The sequence below is a fragment of the Loxodonta africana genome, chromosome 4 (genome assembly GCF_030014295.1).
Source record: "Loxodonta africana isolate mLoxAfr1 chromosome 4, mLoxAfr1.hap2, whole genome shotgun sequence".
NCBI lineage: Eukaryota > Metazoa > Chordata > Mammalia > Proboscidea > Elephantidae > Loxodonta > Loxodonta africana.
In genome coordinates this window covers 126,562,504-126,587,196 of record NC_087345.1, presented here as the reverse complement: position 1 = coordinate 126,587,196, position 24,693 = coordinate 126,562,504, and the positions used below count along the sequence as shown (strand labels likewise).

The window sequence follows — 24,693 nt, the reverse complement described above, 5'->3', positions numbered from 1 at the left end:
CCCTGAGTTAGGACCTTCACCATTTCTGCCATACCTTACTACTCCCTTTACTTTTTAAAAAGATTGTATTAGCAATGTCAAAAACAAACAAACAAACAAAAATGAAACAAAAAACCAAACCGTTGTCGTAGAGTTGATTCTGAGTCACAGTGACCCTGTCTGTAGGACAGAGCAGAACTGCCCCATAGGGTTTCCAAAGAGTGCCTGGTGGATTTGAACTGCCGACCTTTTGATTGGCAGCCACAGCTTTTAATCACTACGCCACCAGGGTTTCCACCCACGTCAGGTAGCCCAGAAAAAGTGGAAGGTGTAAGTGTACTCTTTTAAGCTGCCTTGATGATATGAACCCACTGATGATATCAAAGGAAAATAAAAAACACACGAAAAAAAGGGCCTCTCTGGAAATTTTTAATTCCTAATCACAAGAGTCAAGTTTTCAAGCTAAGGTTATTGGAAAACACTTAATTTTATCATTGTAATTCAGCAACAAAAGGAAATGAAGCAACGAAAACAAAACAAAGCAAGCAGGAGACAAGAGGCATATGTAGGATACATGGATCTTTGAGATGTAGTCAACTGGTACTAAATAGAAAACAAAGAAACAATCTGTCATGCTATCTGGAATGCATTTAGCAGCAAGTAACAGAAAACTCAGCAACCCTGATTAAAATCATAAACTTATTTCTTAGCTAACAATTTTAAAGTTAGGTGATGTCAAAGATATATGAAAATCACTCACTGAGGATCCAGATCCAGGATCTTTAGTCTCCAAGTATCTTTAGCCCATTCATTGCCTTTTGATCCTAATACTTGTCTTCTCATGGTTACAAGATAGCCACCTTAGCTCCAGGTATCAAGTGCTTTTGCGATAAAAGCGCACTTCTGTTTAACCTTCCAGCTAAAACCTTCCAGCAGTCCACTGGGAGCTATCCTCTTATGACTCATTGGATTGAGTCAGTCACCAGCCATCTCCTAAGAAAGTAAACATCTTGCCATTGTGGATGGTGGCAAAAGAGAAGGTGGTTGGAAGTGTCTCCACAGCTGGCAAGTCACAAGAAAACGGGTTACTTTCATTCCCAGATAAGATATCCCTCCACTCAAGCAGCTTTCAAATTACTCAAACCTCCAGTGGTTCATTTAATTTCTAAACCATACAATAAATCCACCATGAATAAACAACACAGAGAGCAGCTCTCCATAAGAATCTAATTTAAACTGTTCTCCTACATGCTCTTATCAAAAGCAAAAATTAGAGAAGTAATATTTAAAGGAAAACCATTTAGGAGATAACAGAGCTCATCCCTTTCCTTGGTACTATATGGTCTATACTTAAGTGCCAAAAGATTACAATCTTGAATAGCATTAGTTTAGTTACGTGTAGAATTACTTCTATTGAATCATGCCCCTCAACCTTAAGCAAAGACCACTGTGGGAAAGTCACGGAAGTGTCACACACACACACACACACAAATGCTAACAAATATCCATTACATCCCTTACTGGCCCCATTTGAAAAACTTCTTTTCAAGTTTAATATGATAAAAAACTTCTCTTCTAAAGAACACGTTAAGTTTCCACCTTTCCGATAATGTGTGCTGATAACTCATTTACCCTCACTGCTGGGGAACTTAAGATACCATCTTTTTATTGTAAAATAAGTCACATACAAAGAAAGCTACACAGAACAAGTGAGTCTCTATAAGGCAAACACCATTATAACCTTCACCCAGATCAAGAAAGAGATCTTTGCCAACCACCCCAGGAGTCCCTCTGTGTACCCTGTCCCAGTAACTCCCTCTTCACAAAAGTAACCATTTTTCTGACTTTATAGTAAGTCACTTTCTTTAGTTTTGTCACCCAAGTGTATATTGGCAGAAAAAAAATCATTTAGCCCACATATATTTTTTTTTTCATTTGATACATCTTTTAAGTCTCTTTTACCTATGGGTTCCCTCTTTGTCTTTTTCTTTTCTCTACAATTTATCCGTTGAAGGGATATTTGACTTGATGTCCATATCTGCTGATGGCATACACATGGTACAGTTCCATATGTTCCAGTCCTCAGTTTTTCCTGGAAATGGCGAGCTGGCCACAGTGTCCTCATCAAACTTATGTTCAACTGATCCCTTTGACAAGACTATAGATGATGATGCTGTTTTTCCATCCAAATGGGAATACTGTCTGTTCTTTCTCTTTTTGTGATGTTATTACTTAGCAGCTCTTGATGCTCACCGTCTACAACCATTAGTCCAGTGCAAGTTGTAAAATGGTGATATTTTAATTTCATCATTTCTTTCTCATTCATTAGCTGGAATAGTTTCCCATAGCTACTGTAGTAGTACACTGATATAGGAACCCAGACCCAGTGCCGTCGAGTCGAAAGGCAGGCTATATACTTGATTCTTTCTCTTTATTTACCGATGTTCAAGGTAATGAATTAGTTTCCCTATTATCCTCTGAAAGTGACCAATTCATTTTTTTTATTAACTTTTATTAAGCGTCAAGTGAACGTTTACAAATCCAATCAGTCTGTCACATATAAGTTTACATACATCTCACTCCCTACTCCCACTTGCTCTCCCCCTCTTGAGTCAGCCCTTTCAGTCTCTACTTTCGTGACAATTTTGCCAGCTTCCCTCTCTCTCTATCCTCCCATCCCCCCTCCAGACAAGAGTTGCCAACACAATCTCAAGTGTCCACCTGATATAATTAGCTCACTCTTCATCAGCGTCTCTCTCCCACCCGCTGACCAGTCCCTTTCACGTCTGATGAGTTGTCTTCGGGGATGGTTCCTGTCCTGGGCCAACAGAAGGTCTGGGGACCCTGGCCGCCGGGATTCCTCTAGTCTCAGTCCGACCATTAAGTTTGGTCTTTTTATGAGAATTTGGGGTCTGTATCCCACTGATCTCCTGCTCCCTCAGGGGTCCTCTGCTGTGCTCCCTGTCAGGGCAGTCATCGGTTGTGGCCGGGCACCAACTAGTTCTTCTGGTCTCAGGATGATGTAGGTCTCTGGTTCATGTGGCCCTTTCTGTCTCTTGGGCTCTTAGTTGTCGTGTGGCCTTGGTGTTCTTCATTTTCCTTTGCTCCAGGTGGGTTGAGATCAATTGATGCATCTTAGATGGCCGCTTGTTAGCATTTAAGACCCCAGACGCCACATTTCAAAGTGGGATGCAGAATGATTTCATAATAGAATTATATTGCCAATTGACTTAGAAGTCCCCGCAAACCATGTTCCCCAGACCCCACCAATTCATTTTTTAAAATATCATTATGAATTCATGGATTTAAGCATACTTGTTAAGTTTCAATCAATCTTTGGCCACTGGGGAGGCTTCTCTCAAGTCTTTCTGAAATGACTGTTGTTGCGTGCTGCTTAATCAGTTCTGATTCACAGCAACCTTATATTACAGAGAACAGCTGCCTCAGAGTTTCCTAGGCTGTAATCTTTACAGGGAAACCCTGGTGGCATAGTGTTTAAGTACTACAGCTGCTAACCAAGAGGTCAGCAGTTCAAATCCACCAGGCGCTCCTTGGAAACTCTACGGGGCAGTTCTACTCTGTCCTATAGGGTCGCTATGAGTCGGAATCGACTCGATGGCAGTCTTTTTTTTTTTTTTTTACAGGAGCAGATTGCCAGGTCTTTTCTCCTACGGAGCGGCTGATGGGTTCAAATCATCGACCTTTTGGTTAGCAGCTGAGCATTTAACCATTGCGCCACCAGGACTTCTTCAAAATGACTCTAAACCAAACCCAAAAACCCACTGCCATGGAGTCAATTCCGACTCATTGCGACCCCATAGGATTTCCAAGGCTGTAAATCTCCACGGAAGCAGACTGCCACATCCTCCTCCCAAGTAGCCACCAGTGGTTTCAAACCGCCAACTTCTCGGTTAGCAGTTGATCACTTTAACCACTGTGCCACCAGGGCTCCTTCAAAATGACTCTAGTAATCTTTAATAGCTTCCCTGCTATCTGGTATGACACAATGTTTCAGCTCATGTTGTACACTTCTTGCTCGATACCTATAACCAGCCATTTCTCCAGGGAGGCTTGGTTTCTTTTAGGGTAGGATGGTTTTCTAAAACTACAATCTTGGTACTACAGATGCTCACTGCTAGTCATTTTTTCTGTCCTTTTCACACGTGGGATCGCCATGAGTCAGGGCCAACTTTACGGCATCTAACAACAACTTCTGTGGTCACAGGAAACAAATATACATATTTGTATATATGTATTTTTTTAAGATAAAATACCTAATAAGTTCACACCAACATTTTCAATTCAAACTCAGGATTATTATTTTTTTTAACTTAATCTTGACTATATATTGGTGTATATTACATCTGTTTCCTTCTCCAACACCAAGAATCCTGCACACACCAGAAAAAAGAATTAACATATTCCATAGTTACTCATTTACTTGCTCAAATATTATACAGTCTCAGGATAACAATACTAACATCTACAACAATGTAGTAACTATGATGAAAAAAAAATGAGTTCAGCAAAATATTTGCCTATGCTACCTCTATTCCCCCTCCAGTTTTTTATAGTTGTACTTTATATTATCTAAATGTATAGGCATTACATACTACACTCTCTCAATTTTTATCTTCCTTTATCTTAATTCTACAAGTAATTATGTGTTGAATTGCCACTACAACGCCTTATTTTGATGTCTCATTCTTCACTGAAAACTCATTCTCTAACATATTTCTCAGGAAGGGCTCAGGGAAACAATATTCCTTGATTTCTTGCATGTAGGTAACAGTTTGTCTATGGCTTTATCCATGAAAGTCAATTTTGCTAGATATAAAATCCTTGGTTCACACTTTCTCTCCCTTGAGTATTCGAAATTATCTGCTCTGTTTTTTTTGGCATAGAGTGTTGCTGTTAGAAAATCTAATGCTAATCCTTTTTTTTTTTTTTTTAATCCAGTTTTCTTTCCCTTTTAGGCCGTTTAATCATTTTTCATAGTAACTCAGATTTTTTTTTTCCTTTTCTTTAAGATACAGTAATTTTCCAAGAATACATCTTGATGTTATTTGTTCTTGTTACATAGCTCTACACAGCTGTAGAGACAGAGTGTTCTCTTTCAAAATCTTTAGTTTCAAATCTTCTTTTATTTAAGGAAAGCCTTCCTGTATTAGTTTTTCATATTTGTTCTGTTCCCTTGCTTTGGTTTTCTTCCTAAAAAGACTTGTATTATCCATAAGTTGTATCTTCTTTGCCTATCGCCAATATTTGTCAATGTCTCTCAAATCCTTTTGATCTCACTCCTCCTTTTCAACTTCTACTTAAAAGACTTTCTGTTTATTCACTCTTGTGCTCCTTTTAGTTCAGACTTTATTGCTTAAATGATTTTTTTCTTTTATTTATAATTCTTTCCTGAGTTCTGTCATCTCGCTTCTGAATTTTCTAATTTTGAGTTATGTCGTTCTTTCATATGGGATTGGTTTCTCAATGACTTTTAGAGCTTTTTAAAACAGAGTTTTGATCTATTCTGTGATCACGTCTTTCTGGGGTGCTCCACTGTATGAAGGAATATTATTCCATTCCTCATTCTTATAAAAACTTTAAATGGGATTTTACCTTTGGTACTTTTCTGTTGTTCATGTTTATGTGAAATTAGTCTTACTGAACTTACAGAAGGGGCAATTGAAGCAGTTTTTCTGGCTTTACAGAATTCCTCTTCTATTGTTTTCGGGTAATGTTCAAAAATATGGCAGCCTGTGTTCTGAGATCTCCCCATACTTATCTGACCTTCTCTTTCTTTCCTCCCTGTTGTCCCTGTGCTGCTCAATTTCAATTCTACTACTGTCCTGCTCAGTTTTGTTACTACTCAATGTGATGCTCTTTCCTGGAAAAGAACTCTGTTTGGGTTTAGGTGCATTTCTAGAGTTCATTAGGGCTAGACTGCTCTAGCTATTCTATCTTTAGCATGGTCACACTGCACTTGCCTGATACTGGAGTAAACCCCCACCCGCTCATTTCAGCTGTTGTTCTTAAAATAGCCCACTACATTGTCTAATAAATAGCTGAAGCTATTTAGGCGCTCTCCTGCTCTTAAGTCCTATGAGATATCCCACTGACTCTCTCTGCTTACTCCTGCATAGACAGTGATACCAAGAAGAAATTACAGGTGGTGGTGGTTTTCACTTACCTACTTGTGTTTTGGGATGCATGAGGTTAGATTTGATTTCATCCCTGTTTTTGAACTACCTAATTTCTGTCAGTTTTTGTGTAGGTATTCAGGGGAAATTTGAAAAAAAAATAAAAAACTCTAACACAGCCATAGTTACTTTCCCAGAGTCCCTCTCAAAGTCAAATTTGAAGCTCAAACACAGTAATTATGTTTATTTTTATATTCATCATATACTTATTACCTTTTTTAAAACATTTATTTCTAATAATTTTTAAACCATCTTATAAATCATTTCATTCTTTTGAAACTAGGCAAAGAATACTCCAATTCCATGAATACAAAAGTTAGCTATAATGAACTCTTTAAACCTTTCCAGGCTTTCAATAGTTTTAAAATGCTTTCATTCATAGTCCAGAGTTTACAAATTTTTACACTTTAAAAATTCCTTCAGCCACCTAAGACTCTCTGTTTCTGCTAGATAATCAATCAATACAATCATAATTAATAATGATTCAAACAAGAATGCAAATATAAAGTGTCTTTTAAAATCTGAACATGATCTGAGTAGAAACTGCAGGTCAAAGTCTTATAGACTGTGTCTTCCTCAAATACTTGAGTAGTGTACCTGATATAAGCTCCCTTTCCTAGTCCAGGAAGTCAGCAAATTACAGTCCACAGGTCAAATCAGACTGACTATTTTTATAAATAAAGTTTTTCTGGAACACAGCCATGCCCATTCCCTTATGCATTATCTATGGCTATTTCTGGACTATAAGAGCAGAGGTGAATAGTTGCAACAGAGGTCATATCCGTAAGTCTAAAATATTTACTATCTAGACCTTTACAGAAAAGCTGGCTAATCCCTGTCCTAGTCTAGATATTATATCAAAAGAGCTTCCACAAGCAGCACCTGGAGACTCTAATGGAATTTAGAGAGGGCCAATTCTCTGTTTATTACTCTCAACACACTATAGGATATTTAGTATTCTTGCCCCCCCCCCTCACCCCCCCAGGAATTAAAGCACCAGTAGCACTCCCAATCTTTGTATTAACCAAAATTCCCCACGTTTCCAAATACCTTGGAGGGAGTGGAAGTAATACCCTCGGGTTAGAGCCACTGAAAACAAGCATTAGCTTAGAATAAGGAAGGAGAAAATACAGTCCATAAATTCTCAATGCTACGAAGATAAGAAATGTAATTACTTTTTTTTAAGAAAAAAACTAAAAGTCTACTGTTCTTCCCCTCTGACATCTGAAAATACATTACGTTCTTCTTAATAAAATTAGACTTCATAATTTGATTACTTATATTAGGCCATCACGGAGTTTTCTTAAAGTTAAAAAATAAAAAACATATAAGGCAATCTTACCGATTTGTTCCATCCAGATTTGATTTATGGATGAAATTAAGTTTTGCATCTGCCCAATAAAGCTTCCGTTCCTCGTAATCTAAAGTTAGTCCATTTGGCCAGTAAATTTCAGTGTTTATTATAACGAAGCGGCTTGAACCATCCATTCCAGCACGTTCTATCTTTGGCACTTCTCCCCAGTCTGTCCAGTACATGAACCTAAAAAAAAAAAAAATTTTGCAAAAAAGCTATGACCTAAGCAGGTAACAGGGAAGTCTCTGCAATTATCACTATTAAAATACAGGAAGAGCTCTCAAGAACACTAAAAACTGAAATGCTAGAAATTGTTATCATAATATTAGTATCTGCCATTTTCCAACCATCAAGGCAGTAACTGATTTAGACAAAACTTATCGAAGACATAAAAACCACTGGATCAAAGTTTATCAGGAAACAAGATATTTACAATGTCTCAATGTATCTCCCCATAGAGTACTTACTAATGACAACTATGGAGACAGTAAACCTGGTGGATACCACGTTAACCAAGTCATATAACTTATCAATAAATTAACTAATTGGTATCACATACTTCTTGTTGTGATATGCTGAAATAAACATAGCATCTCTAATGTACTATAATGTAGTATTCCTGCCAAAAATGCATTACCTGAATCAAACTCAGGAAACAAACAGAGACTGAAATTGAATGACATTCTACAAAACAACTAGCCTTTGAGGAGGGACCTCCTACCACCAAGAAAGAAGAGCTGGGAGAGAAGCACATCCTTTGGACCTGGGGTCCATGCGCCAAGAACCTCCTAGCCCCAGGGGGAGACTGATGCCAAGATACATGGAGATCTCCAAGGAATGCCAGACCCACAGATACTGAAAGGAGACAAAGATCTTCCCTCAGAGCTGACAGAAACAGAAAGCCTTCCACTAGAGCTACTACCCTGAATTTGGACTTCTAGCCTTCTAAACTGTGAGAATAAATTTGTTTGCTAAAGCCAAAAAAAAAAAAAAAAAACTGGCCTTTGAAAATATCACTGTCAAGAAAGTCAAAGAAAGGCTGAAGAGCTGTTCCAGATTAAAGGAGAATAAAAAAGCATGACAACTACATGAAGTACACAATCCTGGACTAATCAGGTGGGGAAAATGCTACAAAGATATTATTTGTTGGGAAAACTGGCCTAGTAAACCCTGTAGAGAAGTTCTATTTTGTCATATACTATGGCACTATGTTACTTTGACACAGGCAAATTGAATCAACTCTTGGCTATGCTAAGTGTAAAAGAGACTGTAAAACTAGTTTTTTTCAAATAATTATAAAAATTGTCTTTTCTCCTTGAGACTGAAGGAGGGAGCGGACTGACTCATTAGAGGGAGAGTAAATGGGAGTATGTAGTAAGGTGTATATAAGTTTACATGTGAGAGACTGACTTGATTTGTAAACTTTCACTTAAAGCACAATAAAAATTATTTTTTAAAAAATTATCTTTTCTCCTTAAAGTAGGTTCAACCAAGTAAAAGCTCAATATTTTAAAAGCCCTCATACCTTAAACAAAGCTAAACTATTCAAAAAGCAATGGATAATTCTGAGTTTTCATTTGGGAGAAATGGTGTACTTCTAAGTTCTTCCAAGTTTTTAAGCATCTCTGAAAATAAAAGCCATCAGTTATTACCCTCTTTTTAAAATCCACATAACTCAGCAGAGAAAAGTCTGAAATCTTACTCACATACCTACAACAGACAAGCATACTCCAATACTCACTGCCTCCAAAATAGGAAAAGCATCAAAATTCACTGACAGAATTATTGATGCAATTTCTGCCTGAGACTCCTGAGAAAAGTCCCAGTCACCTGATAATGGCACTCATTTTAGAGCTACCTGAAAACTATCTAGGGCCAAGAGAGAAAAATAAGTTACCTCTGATTTCATCTGAGGGTCAAACAGGTCAAAAAAGCAAATTTCAAGGTAGCCCCAGAAACAAAAACACAGAACAAACACTTAATAAAACTTTAAAAAAAAAAAAAAAAAGCACCAGAAATATATTTTTAGTTAAGTGAACATTTAAAATTTACTCCCCAGTTAAAAAAGGATTCTGATCTGAATAAATACTTTGTAGAAGAACTGAAACCAATGGATGAGATACTAATTGCCAGTAAGTTCTATATAAATAATATTTAAAATGTTTACAATATGCTAGAGTTGCTGTTGTATGACATTAAGTCAGTCCCCACTAAGAGCAACCTACCAGAGGTGAACAGCGGGTAGAGGAGGAAATTTTTTGAACAAACTCATCTGAAAATCTCAAATCTATAGAAAAGGGTTTTTTCCTTACGTAGAAATAAAGTAACGAAAACTGGGACCAGATCACGAATTAATTTCTAATCCAACTCTCAAAAATTTATCAAAGTAAATTCTAGCATACTCTGCAATTTCACTGGAAGGAAGAGCTACTTAAAAGTCACGCTGTATTTCACTTCCTAAAAAAAAATTAAATATGATGCATGATGTTAAGACAGGAGGCCAGCAATATATGGGAAATAAACAGTACTGGAAAGGTTTTATTGTTTTGCATGTGCAGTGGATATACTGGTGTTCATCATGCTATTCTTTGTATCTTATAGTAAATATGAAATAGTTACATACTTGCTTAAAACAGACAAAAAAAGGAAACCATGAAGAAAAAGGATACACTGAAAACTATAAAACATTACTGAAAGAAATTAAAGAAGATCTAAATTAATGGAAGGACATTTAACATACTAGCCAAAGCAATCTACACATTCAATGGAACCTTTATCAAAATTCCAAAAGCCTTCTTTGCAGAAATGAAAAATCCAATCTTCAAATTTATATGGAAGTGAAATGGGCCCCGGATAGCCAAAGCAATCTTGAAAAAGAACAAAGTAGGAGGACTCACACTTCCCAATCTCAAAAGATACTATAAAGCTACAGTAATCAAAAGAGACTGACACTGTATAATGATAGACATATGTTGTTGTTAGCTGCTGTCAAGCTGATTCCAACTTATGTACACCCCATGTGTGCAGAGTAGAACTGCTCCATAGGATTTTCAAGGCTGTGAACTTTTAGAAGCAGATTGCCAGGCCTGCCTACTGAGGTGCCTCTGGATGGGTTCAAAATGTCAATCTTTTGGCTAGTAGTTGAGTGTTTAACTGACAGACCAATGGAATAGAATTAAGAATCCAGAAACAAACACACACTTTTATAGGCAATTGGTTTTTGGCAAGGATGCTAAGCACATCCAATAGGGAAAGAATTATCTAATAAATGATGCTGAGACAACTGAATTTCCACATGCAAAAGAATGATGCTGCCTCATACCATATACAAAGATTAACTAAAAATGGATCAAGGACTAAATGTAAGAAATAAAACTCATAGAAGAAAACATGCAGTAATGCTCTGGGGTCTAGTTTCTAACATAAAAATTGAAACCATTTGCGCATCAAAGGACTTTATCAACAAAGTAAAGATACAACCTAGTGGCTGAACTAAAAATTCTGGAAACCATGTATCAGGTTTAATTTCCACAATATATAAAGAACTCCTACAACTTAGCAACAAAAAGACAAACAATGCAATCAAAAATGGGCAAAAGATTTCAATAAACATTTCACCAAAGAAGATATACAAATGGCCAACAAGCACATGAAAATATGTTCAACATCATCAGCCATTAGAGAAATGTAAATCAAAACCACAATGGGACACCACCTCACCCCCATTAGGATGGCTATTACAAGATAAAAGAAAAAAATGGGTATTTGGTGAGAATGTGAAATAGTGTAGCCACTGTGAAAAACAGTTTGGTAGGTCCTCAAAAAATTAAACAGAATTATCATATGACCCAGCAATCCCACTTCTAGGTATACTCCCAAAAGAAATGAAAGCAGAAACACAAACAGACGCACACCCATAAATGCTCACTGCAGCACTATTCACAACAGCCAAAAGGTGGAAACAACCTAGCTGTCCACCAACACACGAATGGATAAACAGCTGCTAACCAAAAAGTCAGCAGTTCAAATCTATCCGGCACTCTTTGGAAACCATATAGGGCACTTCTACTCTGTCCCATAGGGTAGCTATGAGTCGGAATTGACTCGACAGCACTGGGTTTGGTTTTTGGTTTATAAAGAGAAATGAAGTCCTAATACATGCTATAACATCGATGAACCTTGAAAATATTATGCTGCATGAAAAAAATCAGTTTCAAAAGGGCATGAATTGTAATGATCCCACTCGTTTGAAAAATCTAGAATAGGCAAATGTACAGAGACCAAAGTTTCTTAGTGGTTACCAGCTTCTGTTCAGGGTGATGAAAAAATTCAGAAACAAATAGTGGTGATGGCTATACAGTAAAAGCAAAAGTACGATAGAGAAAAGGGGGAGGGGGGAAGCTAACAAAACTGAGTCAAGAAGAATATTTTTAAAATATGAACAGAGCTATAATTATTAATAAAATTGAAAGAGCAATTTGTTTCCCAGGTTTGGGAGAGGCAGAGGGGACACTGCCCAGATATATTTACTGGTAAGTTCTGAAAATCTTTCAGGGACCAAATAATTCCAATCTTAGGCAAAAATATTCCAGTGTACAGGAAAAGAAAACATCACAAAATAGCAAAATAAACATTTTTCTCAAGCACACATAGAATATTTTCCAAGACAGATCAAATATGAAGTATAAAACAAAGAACTGAAATCACACAAAGCATGTTCTCTGACCACAACAGAACTGGACTAGACCTCTGTAACAGAAAGATACCGGGGAAAATGCTAAAAATTTGGAAATTAACCAATACACTTCTAGGTAAGTGTGTGTGTAGTAAAGGACTAACCTTGCCCAAAGAGAGATCTGGCCTTTGCCCTTGGCTCCTGAGATGGTAATCTCTCAATCCTTGGAATGCCCTGCCTGATAAGTGTCTGGGGCCTTAAGCCACACCAGATAGTCCATGTTAACAATGTGATTTACAGTGGGGGTCTGGGGCCACACCAGATAGTCTATGCTAACAATGTGATTTACAGTGGGGGTCTGGGGCCACACCAGATAACTCTATGCTAACAATGTGATTTATGGTGGAGGTTTTGGGCCACATGGTATCAGTTCAGCCTCCAGAGGGTCAGCCACAAGAGCAATCAATCTTGTCTACATGACTGAGCCTCAAAAAAAACTCTGGACACCGTGGCTCAGGTGAGCTTCCCTGGGTGTGCATATTGTCACACATCATTGCTGGGAGAAGTTAAAACTGTCTGCACAGCTCCACTGGGAGAAGAAGACTGAAAGCTCTGTACTTGGAACATTCTAGAACTTTGTCCTATGCACTTCTTCTGTTGGCTGATTTGAATCTGTATCCTCTCCTAGTAATAAATCGTAATCATGATTACAACAGCTTTCAGTGAGTTCTGTGAGTCCTTCTAATGAATATCAAACCTGAAGGCAGTCTTGGATTTTATAATATGGGTTGAAAAAAACAGTCACAAGGGAAATTAGAAAATATTTTTAAATGAATGAAAATAAAAACACAACATAAATGCTGTGAAATACAGCTACAAAGCACCTACAAAAATAATGATAAGATTAAATGCTTACATTAGAAAGAATAAAGGTTATCAATCAATGATTTAGGTATTCACTTAAGAACCCAAAAAAGTAAATTAAATCCAAAGCAAGGGAAAGGAAATAATGTTATAATAGCAGAAAGCAACGAAACTGGAAAAACAACAGGAAAAAAAAACAAAGAAATCAAAGAACCCAAAAGCAGTTCTTTGAAAATATCAATAACATTGATAAAACTCTAGCTGGAAAGACCAAGAAAAAGAGAAGCCAGTATCAGGAATGAAAGAGAGGCCATTACTACAGACCATACAAATATTAAAAGTATAATGAAAGACCCTTACGAACAACTTTACCCCCCAAAATTTGACAACTTAAAGATACAAATTACCAAAGCTCTCATATGAAGAACACATCTCACATATACTTATTAAAGAAATTAAATTCATAATTTAAAAACTTCCAATAACACCAACAACCAAAAAATATGTGTGTGGTTACACAAATATGTACACAGGCATATATGCATAGGGTATGAATATGTGGTGTTGTGAATTGTGTCCCCCCAAAATATGTGTATCTATTTGGCTAGTCCATGATTCCCAGTATTGTGATTGTCCACCATTTTGTCATCTGATGTGATTTTCGTATGTATTGTAAATCCTACCTCTATGATGTTAGAGGTGGGGTAAGCAGCAGTTATGCTCATGTGGCAGGACTCAATCTACAAGACTGGATTATGTCTTGAGCCAATGTCTTTTGAGATATAAATGAGAGAAGTGAGCAGAGAGACAAGGGGACCTCATACCCCAAGAAAGCAGCACCAGGGGCAGTGTGTGCCCTTTGGACCTAGGGTTCCTTCAAGGAGAAGCTCCTAGTCCAGGGGAAGATTGATGACAAGGACCTTCCTCCAGAGCTGACAAAGAAAGCCTTCCCCTGGAGCTGATACCCTGAATTTGGACTTCTAGCCTACTAGGCTATGAGCAAATAAGCTTCTGTTTGTTAAAGCCATCCACTTGTGATATCCGTTACAGCAGCACTAGATGACTAAGATATGTGGGTACAGATAGATGTATTTACAGGCATATGTACATATAGGTATGTGTGTGCATGCATGTGTATTCACATAAATAATAAGGGGACACAGGTACAGGTACTTCTTAGACATAAACCAAACACCTCACGAGATTGGTTTTCTGAGTTTGAAGGCTTAGGACCATAGTCTCACATGACAACTCAGTTAATTGGCATAGTATGTTCTACATCCCAATGTGATGAGTAGTGTCTGCAGTCCTAAAAGTTGCTAGCAGCAATCTAAGATACAACTATTGGTCTCTACTCGTCTGGAACAAAAGAGAAAGAAGGAAAACAAAGGCTAAGAGAGGAATAACAGTTTATATGAAGTATGGCCTCATCTATCCTGAGACCAGAAGAACTAGATGGTGCCTGGCTATCAATACTGACCATTCTGATCAGGGCCATAATAGATGGATCCTGATAAAATTCTGATCAGGGCCATAATAGATGGATCCTGATAGAGCGGGAGAAAAATGTGCAAGAGAACTCAAGTTCTTAAAAAGTCTAAACTTAATAGACCTGTTGAGACTAGAGGACTCCCCAAGACTCCTACCCTCAGATGCTCTCTAAACCTTAAACCAAAATTATCCCTTGAGATCACCTTTTAGCTAAATAACAGGCTGGCTCATAAAATAACCACCACCTGTGAGTATTATGCTCCTTTAAAGTATCATTACATAAGACCAAACAGTCAACAATATCTCTAAACGAAAGATGAGAGGTAAGGAGGGCAGGGAAACTAGAGTACTGGAAATGGTACCACCAGAATGGAATGAATGAGAATGATTCATTATTCGGTGATAATGGTTACACTGTGAGAAATGCAACCAATACCACTGAGTAATTCACGTAAAAACTGTTAAATGGAAAGTAACTTGCTGTGTAAACTTTCACCTTACACACAATAAAGCATTATTTAAAAAAAACTTCCAGTAAAGAAAACTCAAGGTCTAGATGGATGAACGGGTAAATTCTACCAAGTACTTCAAGAAGAAATAATACCAATTCTAGGCAAATCCTTCCAGAAAAACAGAAGAGGAGAAAACAATCAATACCCATGCATTTTATGAAGCCAGCATTACTCTGATTCTAAAACCATATGAGGATTATGAAAAAACTCAAAATGGATCATAGACCTAAAATGTAAAACCTAAGACATAAAGCTTCTAGAAGAAAACAAAAGAGAATATTTTTGTGACCTTAGGTTAGACAAAGATGTCTTAGATTTAACACCAAAAAGCCAAAACCACCATTCCTAAAAGAAAAAAACAATCATAAACCAGACTTTATCAAAATTTAAAAGCAACAACTGTGAGGATGGCACAGGACCAGGTAGTATTTCATTCTGTTGTACACAGGATCTCTATGAGCCAGAACCAAATCAAGGGCACCTAACAATAGTGAAATAATGATTTTTTTTTTAACCTATTCATGAGATTAATTTTTAGTTATGGTTCAGAAGTTTTTGCTTTTGTTTACAAAAGCTCTTTTTTCTTATTTTAATTGAGGTATAATTTACACACAATAACATTACTGTTTTTAGTATATGGTAGTATGAATTGACAAATGGATACAGTTCTGTACCACCACCATAATCAAGATACAGAACCATTTCATCGCCACACAAAATTCGCTTGTGTCCCTTTGTGGTTAACCTCCTTCCATCCGCAGTCTGCGAGATATGATAAATCCTGAAGATTTTTTTAAACAAATGCTGAAAATATTAACTATAATACACTTTCCCACTACTCCTATCTTAATTTAAAAACAAAACAAAAAACAGTATATGAATCCCAGTTCCCTGGGTGGTGCAAATGGTTTGCACTCATCTACTAACTAAAAGGTTGGTGGTTCAAACTCACCCAGCAGTGCTGTGGAAGAAAGGCCTGGCAATCTGCTTCCATAAAGATTATAGCCAAGAAAACCCTATGGAGTGGTTCTACTCTGTAACACATGGGTTCACCATGAGTCGGAATAGATTCGACAGCACAGGCTAATCCCAGGGCTGAGATTTTATGATTGCTTTCAGAGGGCCATGAACTAAATTCATTTAAAATGTATACAGCGCTTATATTAAGCTATATATGAGTTCATACTGTTATTTCCAACTTTAACCTATTACCACATGGAACATTTTAGCCTCCTCTCCTTGATTATCTATAATTCCACTCCAACAGTGAAAAACCTGGCTCCCACCATCTGCCGCCTATTTTACTTGTTTAATTCCAGCATACACATATAGTGGTTTCAGAATTATTAACCTGTGCCCAGTGGGAACACATTGTTCAGTGCTTATGTATAGTTCCTTTGCCTTTAGTCTCACAGACTCAACTCATGTCCAAAGTTACTCAGGTCCGCACTTTTTCACCCTACCCCCTTCAGTGAGTTGTTTCATACTTTTTAGTACAGTTGGATTCTTCTGCCATAGTCTGCATTCCATCCTGGGATCCCTCAATTTTTTAAATGGTTGTTTTTAATATGTGCATACATTAAGGTTCACTCTTTCTGCTGTGAAGTTCTATGGCTTTTAACAAATGCGCGGTATGCTTTTTCACGATGCTTCTCATCTGCTATATATGCCTTACAAACAGTTTTATCATTCATTCTTCGGGCAAACACGTACATCTCCAAAGTTTTCCTAGATTCTGCTAAACAGAGTACAGAGTCTACATGACTGCAGGTTTATCTCCACGCACATACTTCTTCCACAATCTCTAAGGAGACTCCTTTCAGAAAGCTGCACTTTCAGATTACTAACAGTTGTCTGTTTGTGATTAGGCTTCAAAGGAAAAATGTTACAGTTATACAAGAAACAGATTTCATATCTTTATTTTCCAACCAAGTTCTCAGAGTGTCACTTACGCATCTATCATTAATAAATTAACGAAGGTTTAAAAAGACAGTTATGAATTAATTACAGCTTTCATTTTCACTTCAGCCTTCCTATGTATAAAAACTGGGAAGATATGGATTTATTTACTCAGCTCAGTCTTACTGTAAGGGTGTTTAAACAAACTCAGTCCTGACTACTGAACAGTATCTGTATCAGTCACAGTTCAGTTTCCTGTAATAACTGACAGTATCAGAAGATCCAATACCAATCTGTAGGGAACTAAGCTAAAATACAGGATATAAATAAGATAGAAGGGCATATAGGCTCTATTCTCTGGATGCCTGCCTCAATCCAAATTAAAACCTCTGAATATGCCTGGAATCCACCAATCAGAATTAAGATTCCAGACTATACAATGCAAGATCCTTCTTGTTTCTAAAAATTATATTCTTCTTCACCCATGCTGCATGTATTCAGTTTTTGTTTTGTTTTGTTTTTGCAAAAAGCAAGGCCCTTTTGCTTCAGTTTGCTGTTCTGTATAACTTGGAACTCATTTTTAGTGGTTAGTGAAACTGGTAACCAAATCCTCATTTGGCACATTTCCCCCAAGGGTACTTAAATTATGTGTCCAAGGAAAGGAATAAGAAACAGAGTCTGACAGTAAGAGATAAATGTTATGTCTAAAATGTAACAAGTGGGTGTGTCTCCAGTCTATGTGATGACCTGGTAGCATAATGGGGCTCTTAGCTTGGGTCTTTGCAGCAGCTATGCTACCTTCAGGCTTCAGTCTCAGAATCTGCTTTATGAGACTTTGCTCTTCTCCAGAAGAAACAGGAAAATTGCAAGGGGCCCTAGAGAGCCCAGAGAGAGAGAGGTATTCATGGCATGCACGGATGCAGCCCTGAAGTTGATCCTGAATGAGTGGAAGCTACTGAGCCCTGCTCAGAGAACACTGTACAGGGATATGATGTTGGAGAAGTACAGCAACTCAGTCTCACTGGGAATCCCATTTTGCAAACCCAAATTCATTACTCAGCCTGAGCAGACGGGAAGAACCCCGGAAAGAGGAAAGAAAACATCCAATGAGCACCTGTAGATTAAAATGAATTTGTCCTCCAAGGGATGATCTACTCTAGCTTGATTCTGATTATATGGGGACTTTATTTGGGCCAGGGATCAAAGCTGAGTTACCACATTTTACTATTGTTAAATGAATACCAATTTGTACCCTTGGCCAAGTGCAAATGCAAAACAAGAGTAGCAGACTCTGTTCTCAAGTACTTATAATACAGACATGGGGAAAAATACAAAGACCGTTGCCATCAAATCGATTCCAACTCATCACAACCCTATAGGACACAGAGTAGAACTTCCCCATAAGGTTTCCAAGGCTGTAAATCTTTACAGAAGCAGACAGCCACATCTTTCTCCCACAGAACGGCTGGTTCGAACCACCGCCCTTTAGGTTAGTCATCGAGTGCTTAACCACTGTGCCACCAGGGCTCCTCAAAAACTATACACTACCTCTGTAAGTGTAATAGGCTCTACTACACTAAGTACTTTAAGAAATTAAAAATTCACCCTAGGTATCAACAACAAAAACTGGTCTAGAAAAACCCCAAAAGTTTTACAGAAGAGCTTAAAAATTTTCCAATAAACTGCTATACTTTTCCAATTTTTTACATCAATCTATTAAAAACAAACTTTAATTTTTTAAGTCTTTTTTGTCATTTTTCAAAGTATTTCTATGGCTTCAAAATTTCCAGACACTTTATACAGCTAAGGCAGAGTTACCAATGGAAAGCATCACGTGAGCAATGAATGTCAACTAAGTCATCAAGAGAAGTGAGGGAAGGCCATTTCTGGCATTAAATATATAACAGACACACAGACTCTATGTATAATCATTAAGATATAAGAGAATTTGAAGAAATCAGGTTATGTAGTAAAAGGCAACTGCTTAAGGTCCTCAGTGGCCTACTAAGGTGTCAGATTTAATAAGGAACAATACTTAGGGGCTCCTACTTTTAAGGTGGAGTTAACATTAGAAAAAGAAGAAAAAAAGGCATCATTAGACAATAAAGGAAACGTGTTAAGGTTTTGTTTAAAGACCAACTAGCAGAACAGAAAACATCAGACTGTCAGCAGAATATAGATTTCAAGATGCAAGAAAAAAGAAAATACCTGGGATATGACATAAACATATTCTATACCCAACACATACTTACGGAAAAAAGACTGAGGCCCTTCTCATTAAGATCAAGAACAAGACAAGGATGCCACTCTCATTACTATTAGTAAACATCATTATAGGAGTCATAGCCAGAGCAATTAGGCTAGGGAAAGAAAAAAAAGTACCCAAACCAGGAAGGAGGAAATAAAACTGTCCCTTTTTGCAGATGACATGATCCTATACATAGACAAACCCAAATATTCCACAAGAAAGCTATCAGAACTAATAAATGAATTCATCAAAGTGGCAGAGTACAAGATCAACACACAAAAATCAGTCAAGCTTCAATACGTCAGCAATGAGCAATCTGAAAAGGAAATCAAGAAAACATTAGGATTTACAATGGCATCTAAAAGAATAAAGTACCTAGGAATAAATTTAACTAGAAAGGTGAAAGACTTATATACAGAAAATCATAAAACATTACTAAAAGAAATTAAAGAAGAACTAAATGAATGGAAGGACTAAATGGATTGGAAGGCTTAATGTAGTTAAGATGTCAATACTACTCAAGGAAATCTACAGATCCAATGTAACACCCATTGAAATTCCAACAGCCTTATTTGCAGAAATGGAAGAGCCAATTCTCAAATTTATATGGAATGGCAAGGGACCTTGAATAGTTAAAGCAATCTTGAAGAAGAATTAAGTAGAAGGACTCACGCTTTCTGTTTTCAAAACATACTAAAAAGCTACAGTATTTAAAACAGCCTGGTACTGGTACAATAATAGGCATACAGACCAGCAGAGTAGAATTTAAAGTCCAGAAATAAATCCATGCATGTATGATCAACTGATTTTCAACAGGGGTGCCAAGTATATTCAATAGGGAAGGAAGATTCTTTTCAATAAATGGTGCTGGGAAAACTGGATTTCCACACGCTGAAGAATGAATCAAGAAATATAATTCACACCATAGACAAAAACCAATTCAAAATGGGTTAAGGACCTAAATGTGAAAACTAAAACAATAAAATTCTTAGAAGGCTGTGGGACCTAGTTTTTCAGCAATAGATAATGAGATATGGTAACAAAAGCCTGAGCAGCAAAAGATAAAATAGACAGATGGGACTTTATAAAAATTAAATACTTTTGAACACCAAAGGACTTGATCAATAAAGTGAAAAGACAATCTACAGATTAGGAGAAAATTTTCAGGAACCATTTGTATTAGATAAGAGCCTAATATCCAAAATATATAGAAAACTTCTATAATTTAACAATAAGATAGACAACCCAATCAAAAAAATAGGCAAAGGACTTGAATGAACAGTTTACGAAAAAAAAAATTTGAATGATCAACAAGCACCTGGAAAAGATGCTCAACATCATCAGCCATGAGGGAGATGCAAATTAAAATCACAATGAAGTATTACCTCACCTCCAGTAGGACTGTTGTTCTTAGATGCCGTCAGTTCAAACTCATAGCAACCCTTAGGACAGAGTAGAACTGCCCCATAGGGTTTCCAAGGAGTGACTGGTGGATTTTAACTGTCGACCTTTTGGTTAGCAGCCAAGCTCTTAATGACTACACCACCAGGGCTCCAATTCACTAGAATAGCAATGATTAAAGAAAAAAAAAAAAGGAAAAGTCCAAGTGTTAGCAAGGTTATGGAGAAACTGAAACCCTCATCCACTGCTGATGGGACTGTAAAATGGTGCAGCCACAGTGGAAAACAGTTTGGCAGTTCTTAAAAAAATTGAACATAGAATTACCATACCATCTAGCAACCCCAATCCTAGGTATACTCAGAAGAAGTGAAGGCAGGAATGCAAACAAAAACCTGTATACCAATGTTATTTTCAGCACTTCACAACAGGCGACACAGAAATAACTGAAATGTCCACCAACTGATGAACAGATAAGCAAAATGTGGCATATACATACAGTGAACTATTACTCAGAAATGAAGTTCTGATGCGTGCCACAACATGGATGAACCTTGAAAAGGTTATGCTGAGTGAAGTCAGTCAGTTGCAAAAGGACAAAATACTGTAAGATTTCACTTATATAAAATAAACAAACATATAGAAACCAAAGATTACTAATGGTTACCAGTGGTGGGCGGGAGGGGGCAAAAGGAGTTTTTGTTTTGCGGGGGCACTGAGTTTAAGTTAGTCGGGCTTGGGTAAGGATAGCAGTAATGGTGGTATGACATCAAAAATGTAATCAGTCACTGAGTTATAAATGTGAAAGCTGAAAGCTGTGTCAGTGCGTGTTTTGGTGTGTAAGTTTTCACCACAATAAAAAAGGAGGAAAAAAATGAAGATTAGTTGACACTGAGGCTTGAGAACCTCTATTTAAGCTAGTCTTTTAAAAATTAAACCATGATTCAGGGGACATCTAGGTCAACTGGCATAACAAAATGTATTAAAACGTTCTGCATCCCAGTGGCGTCTGGGGTCTAAAACGCTATCAAGAGGCCATCTAAGATGTTATCAATGGGTCTCAACCTACCTGGAGCAAAGCAGAATGAAGAACACCAAAGACACAAGGTAATTACGAGCCCAAGAGACAGGAAGGGCCACATAAACCAAAGACTCCATCAGCCTAAGATGGGTAGAACTAGATGGTGCCTGGCTACAACCAATGATTGCCCTGACAGGGAACACAACAGAGAATCCCTGATGGAGCAGGAGAACAGTAGGATGCAGAATCAAATTCTCGTAAAAAGGCCAGACTTAATGGTCTGACTGAGACTAGAGGGATCTCGGAGGTCATGGTCCCCGGACCTTCTGTTAGCCCAAGACTAGAACCATTCACTTCCAAAGGCAACTCTTCAAACTGGGATTAGACTGTACTCTAAAACAGAAAATGATACCGGTGAGGAGTGAGCTTCTCGGCTCATGTAGACACATGAGGCTACGTGGGCAGCTCCTGTCTGGAGGTGAGATGAGAAGGCAGAGGGGGACAGGAGATGGCTGAATGGACACAGGGAATAGGCAGTGGAGAGGAGGAGTGTGCTGTCTCATTAGGGGGCGAGCAACTAGGGTACATCCCACTGCCGTCGAGTCGATTCCGACTCATAGCAACCCTACAGGACAGAGTAGAACTGCCCGTAGAGTTTCCAAGGAGCGCCTGGTGGATCTGAACTGCCAACCTCTTGGTTAACAGCCGTAGCATTTAAACACTATGCCACCAGGGTTTCCTAGGAGTACATAGCAAGGTATATGTATGTTTTTGTGTGACAGGCTGACTTGATTTGTAAACTTTCACTTAAAGCACAATAAATTATATACATGTATATTTTATATTTATATATATATACACACACACACACACACACACACACACACACACATATATATATATATCCTGAAAAAAAAAATTAAACCATGAGGTAAACTCGATTATTTCATTATTTTATTTTGGACTCTTTCCCCTCCAGCCCCCCAAAAAAATATGCACATATTAAGGAGTAGTGCTCACTGGGTTTGGTTGTTTTGTTTTTGCAGCTAACCTACCTTAGAAACCAGTAAACCAGTGACAGCAGAAGTAACCCAGTAACAGTGAAGTTGCTAAATTCAACTGCTGTAGCTGTGGAGCTTTTATCAGAATCATATTTAAAAGTCAATTTTAGTACGCACCAGGAAATGCACAGAGTGCCTGATAAATATTCCCTTGGCTTCTCAAAAGGTAGGTCACAGTCTCATAAAGAAGAAGGTGCTCTTCAGCAACAATTACCACTGGCTCTCCAATTAACAGTCTATTTGGCCCCTAATTTGCTTTGCTTCAGTGGGTTCTATTCTGGCTTTTTAATTAAGAGAGGATAAACAAATTTACTTGACACTGAAGGAGAATTAAATATACAATTCCACTTTGCTACAGTATGCACATCTGCTATTCATCAAAAATCATGAAAACCAATACCAGAGTTATTATATACCACTATTTCCTTATAAATGTAATTTTATTGCTGTGTCTGGCCCGATACACATTTACAATGCTTTCTGGAATGTAGTTTTTAAATGGAGTGAAGGGTAGAAGATAAACCAAGAACCACACCCACTGCCATCAAGTCGATTCCGACTCATAGCAACCCTATATGACAGAGAAGAAATCCCTGATAGAGTTTCCCAGGAGCGCCTGGCGGATTCAAACTGCCGACCTCTTGGTTAGCAGCCGTAGCACTTAGCCACTATGCCACCAGGGATTCCGGGTAGAAGACAGAACTCATTTTAATTAGGTAGGAATAAACACAAGGAAACATATATTCGGTTTTCAAGATGCCAAAAATTTTTATGCCAGGAAAGTAAAAAATATCTCATGAGCAGACAATCAAACTAGACACCTAAAATTTTACGGTATTACAATCTAAAGCAAGTAATTTCTACGTTTAAACCAAAAAACCAAACCTGTTGCCGTCAAGTCAATTCTGACTCACAGTGACCCTATGGGACAGAGTAGAGCTTTCCCATAGGGTTTTCAAGGAGTAGCTGGTGGATTCAAACTGTCGACCTTTTGGTTAGCAGCCGAGCTCTTAACCACTGCTTCACCACGGCTCAATTTCTAAAATGTTTAGGTAAGGATAAAATAATAAATTTTCCAAAATCTTCACAAGCCCCTAGTCTGGTACATATACTCAATCTGAACCCAGTTTCCTATAACACAAATGTTCAGAAATGTTTAGTTTCAGTAAATCTAGACTGAAGGACTACTTTTCACCATACAAGATGCAATTATGTACAATGGTGGCTAATTAAGACATGTAGAATTGAGTCATAAAAACTAAGTGGACCAGATCTATACTAGATCATAAATCACTTTATGATCCTTGAAGTTACTTACATGGTCCTACTTATATTTAAAAGAAATCATTAATTCACATATTTTTTTCCAGTTGCCATCTAGTTGACTCTGACTCATGGCAATTCAATGTGTGTCAGAGTAGAACTGCTCCACAGGGTTTTCAATGGCTGATTTTTTTAAAGCAGGTCACCAGGCCTTTCTTCCAAGGCACCTCTGAGTGGACTCAAACTTCCAACCCTTCAATTAGCAGGCGAGTGTATTAACTGCTTGCACCATCCAGGGACTCCATTAAAAATGAGTAATACCCAACAATCATGCCCTGGTAGCGCAACAGTTAAGCTCTTCGCTGCCAACCAAAAGGTTGGAGGTTTGAACCCATCCAGCCATTTCACTGGAGAAAGACCTGACAACCTGCTTCCATAAAGATTACAGCCAAGAAAACCCTATGGACAGTTCTATTTTGTCACATTGGGTCATATGAGTTGGAATGAACTAAATGTTACCCATCAACATTATGTCTAACTATCACAAACATGTATCCTCAATACGAAAAGGTACTAGTTAAAAATGTAAAAGTTAGAATTTCCATTTCTGGTAATTTGGTGACCAACATTGCTTTTACAAAATACACAAAACCCACTGGTTAATCTTTTTACTTGGTTTATACACATACACACATAAACATATATACAGTAAAACCTCAGAAAGCCAGAACTTA

At 37.6% G+C, this 24,693-nt stretch overlaps 1 protein-coding gene across 4 annotated transcripts in view; it reads right to left on the bottom strand.

The window, feature by feature from the left end:
- LRP6 (LDL receptor related protein 6) overlaps positions 1-24,693 on the bottom strand; it is a 165,529-nt gene that overhangs the window by 99,008 nt on the left and 41,828 nt on the right. For all 4 annotated transcript variants that reach the window (XM_064284559.1, XM_010594981.3, XM_064284558.1 and 1 more), the window contains one exon: positions 7,516-7,713. In XM_064284559.1, the coding sequence (XP_064140629.1) occupies positions 7,516-7,709 (194 nt within the window). In that variant the 5' untranslated portion in view covers positions 7,710-7,713. The remainder of the gene's footprint in view (positions 1-7,515; positions 7,714-24,693) is intronic.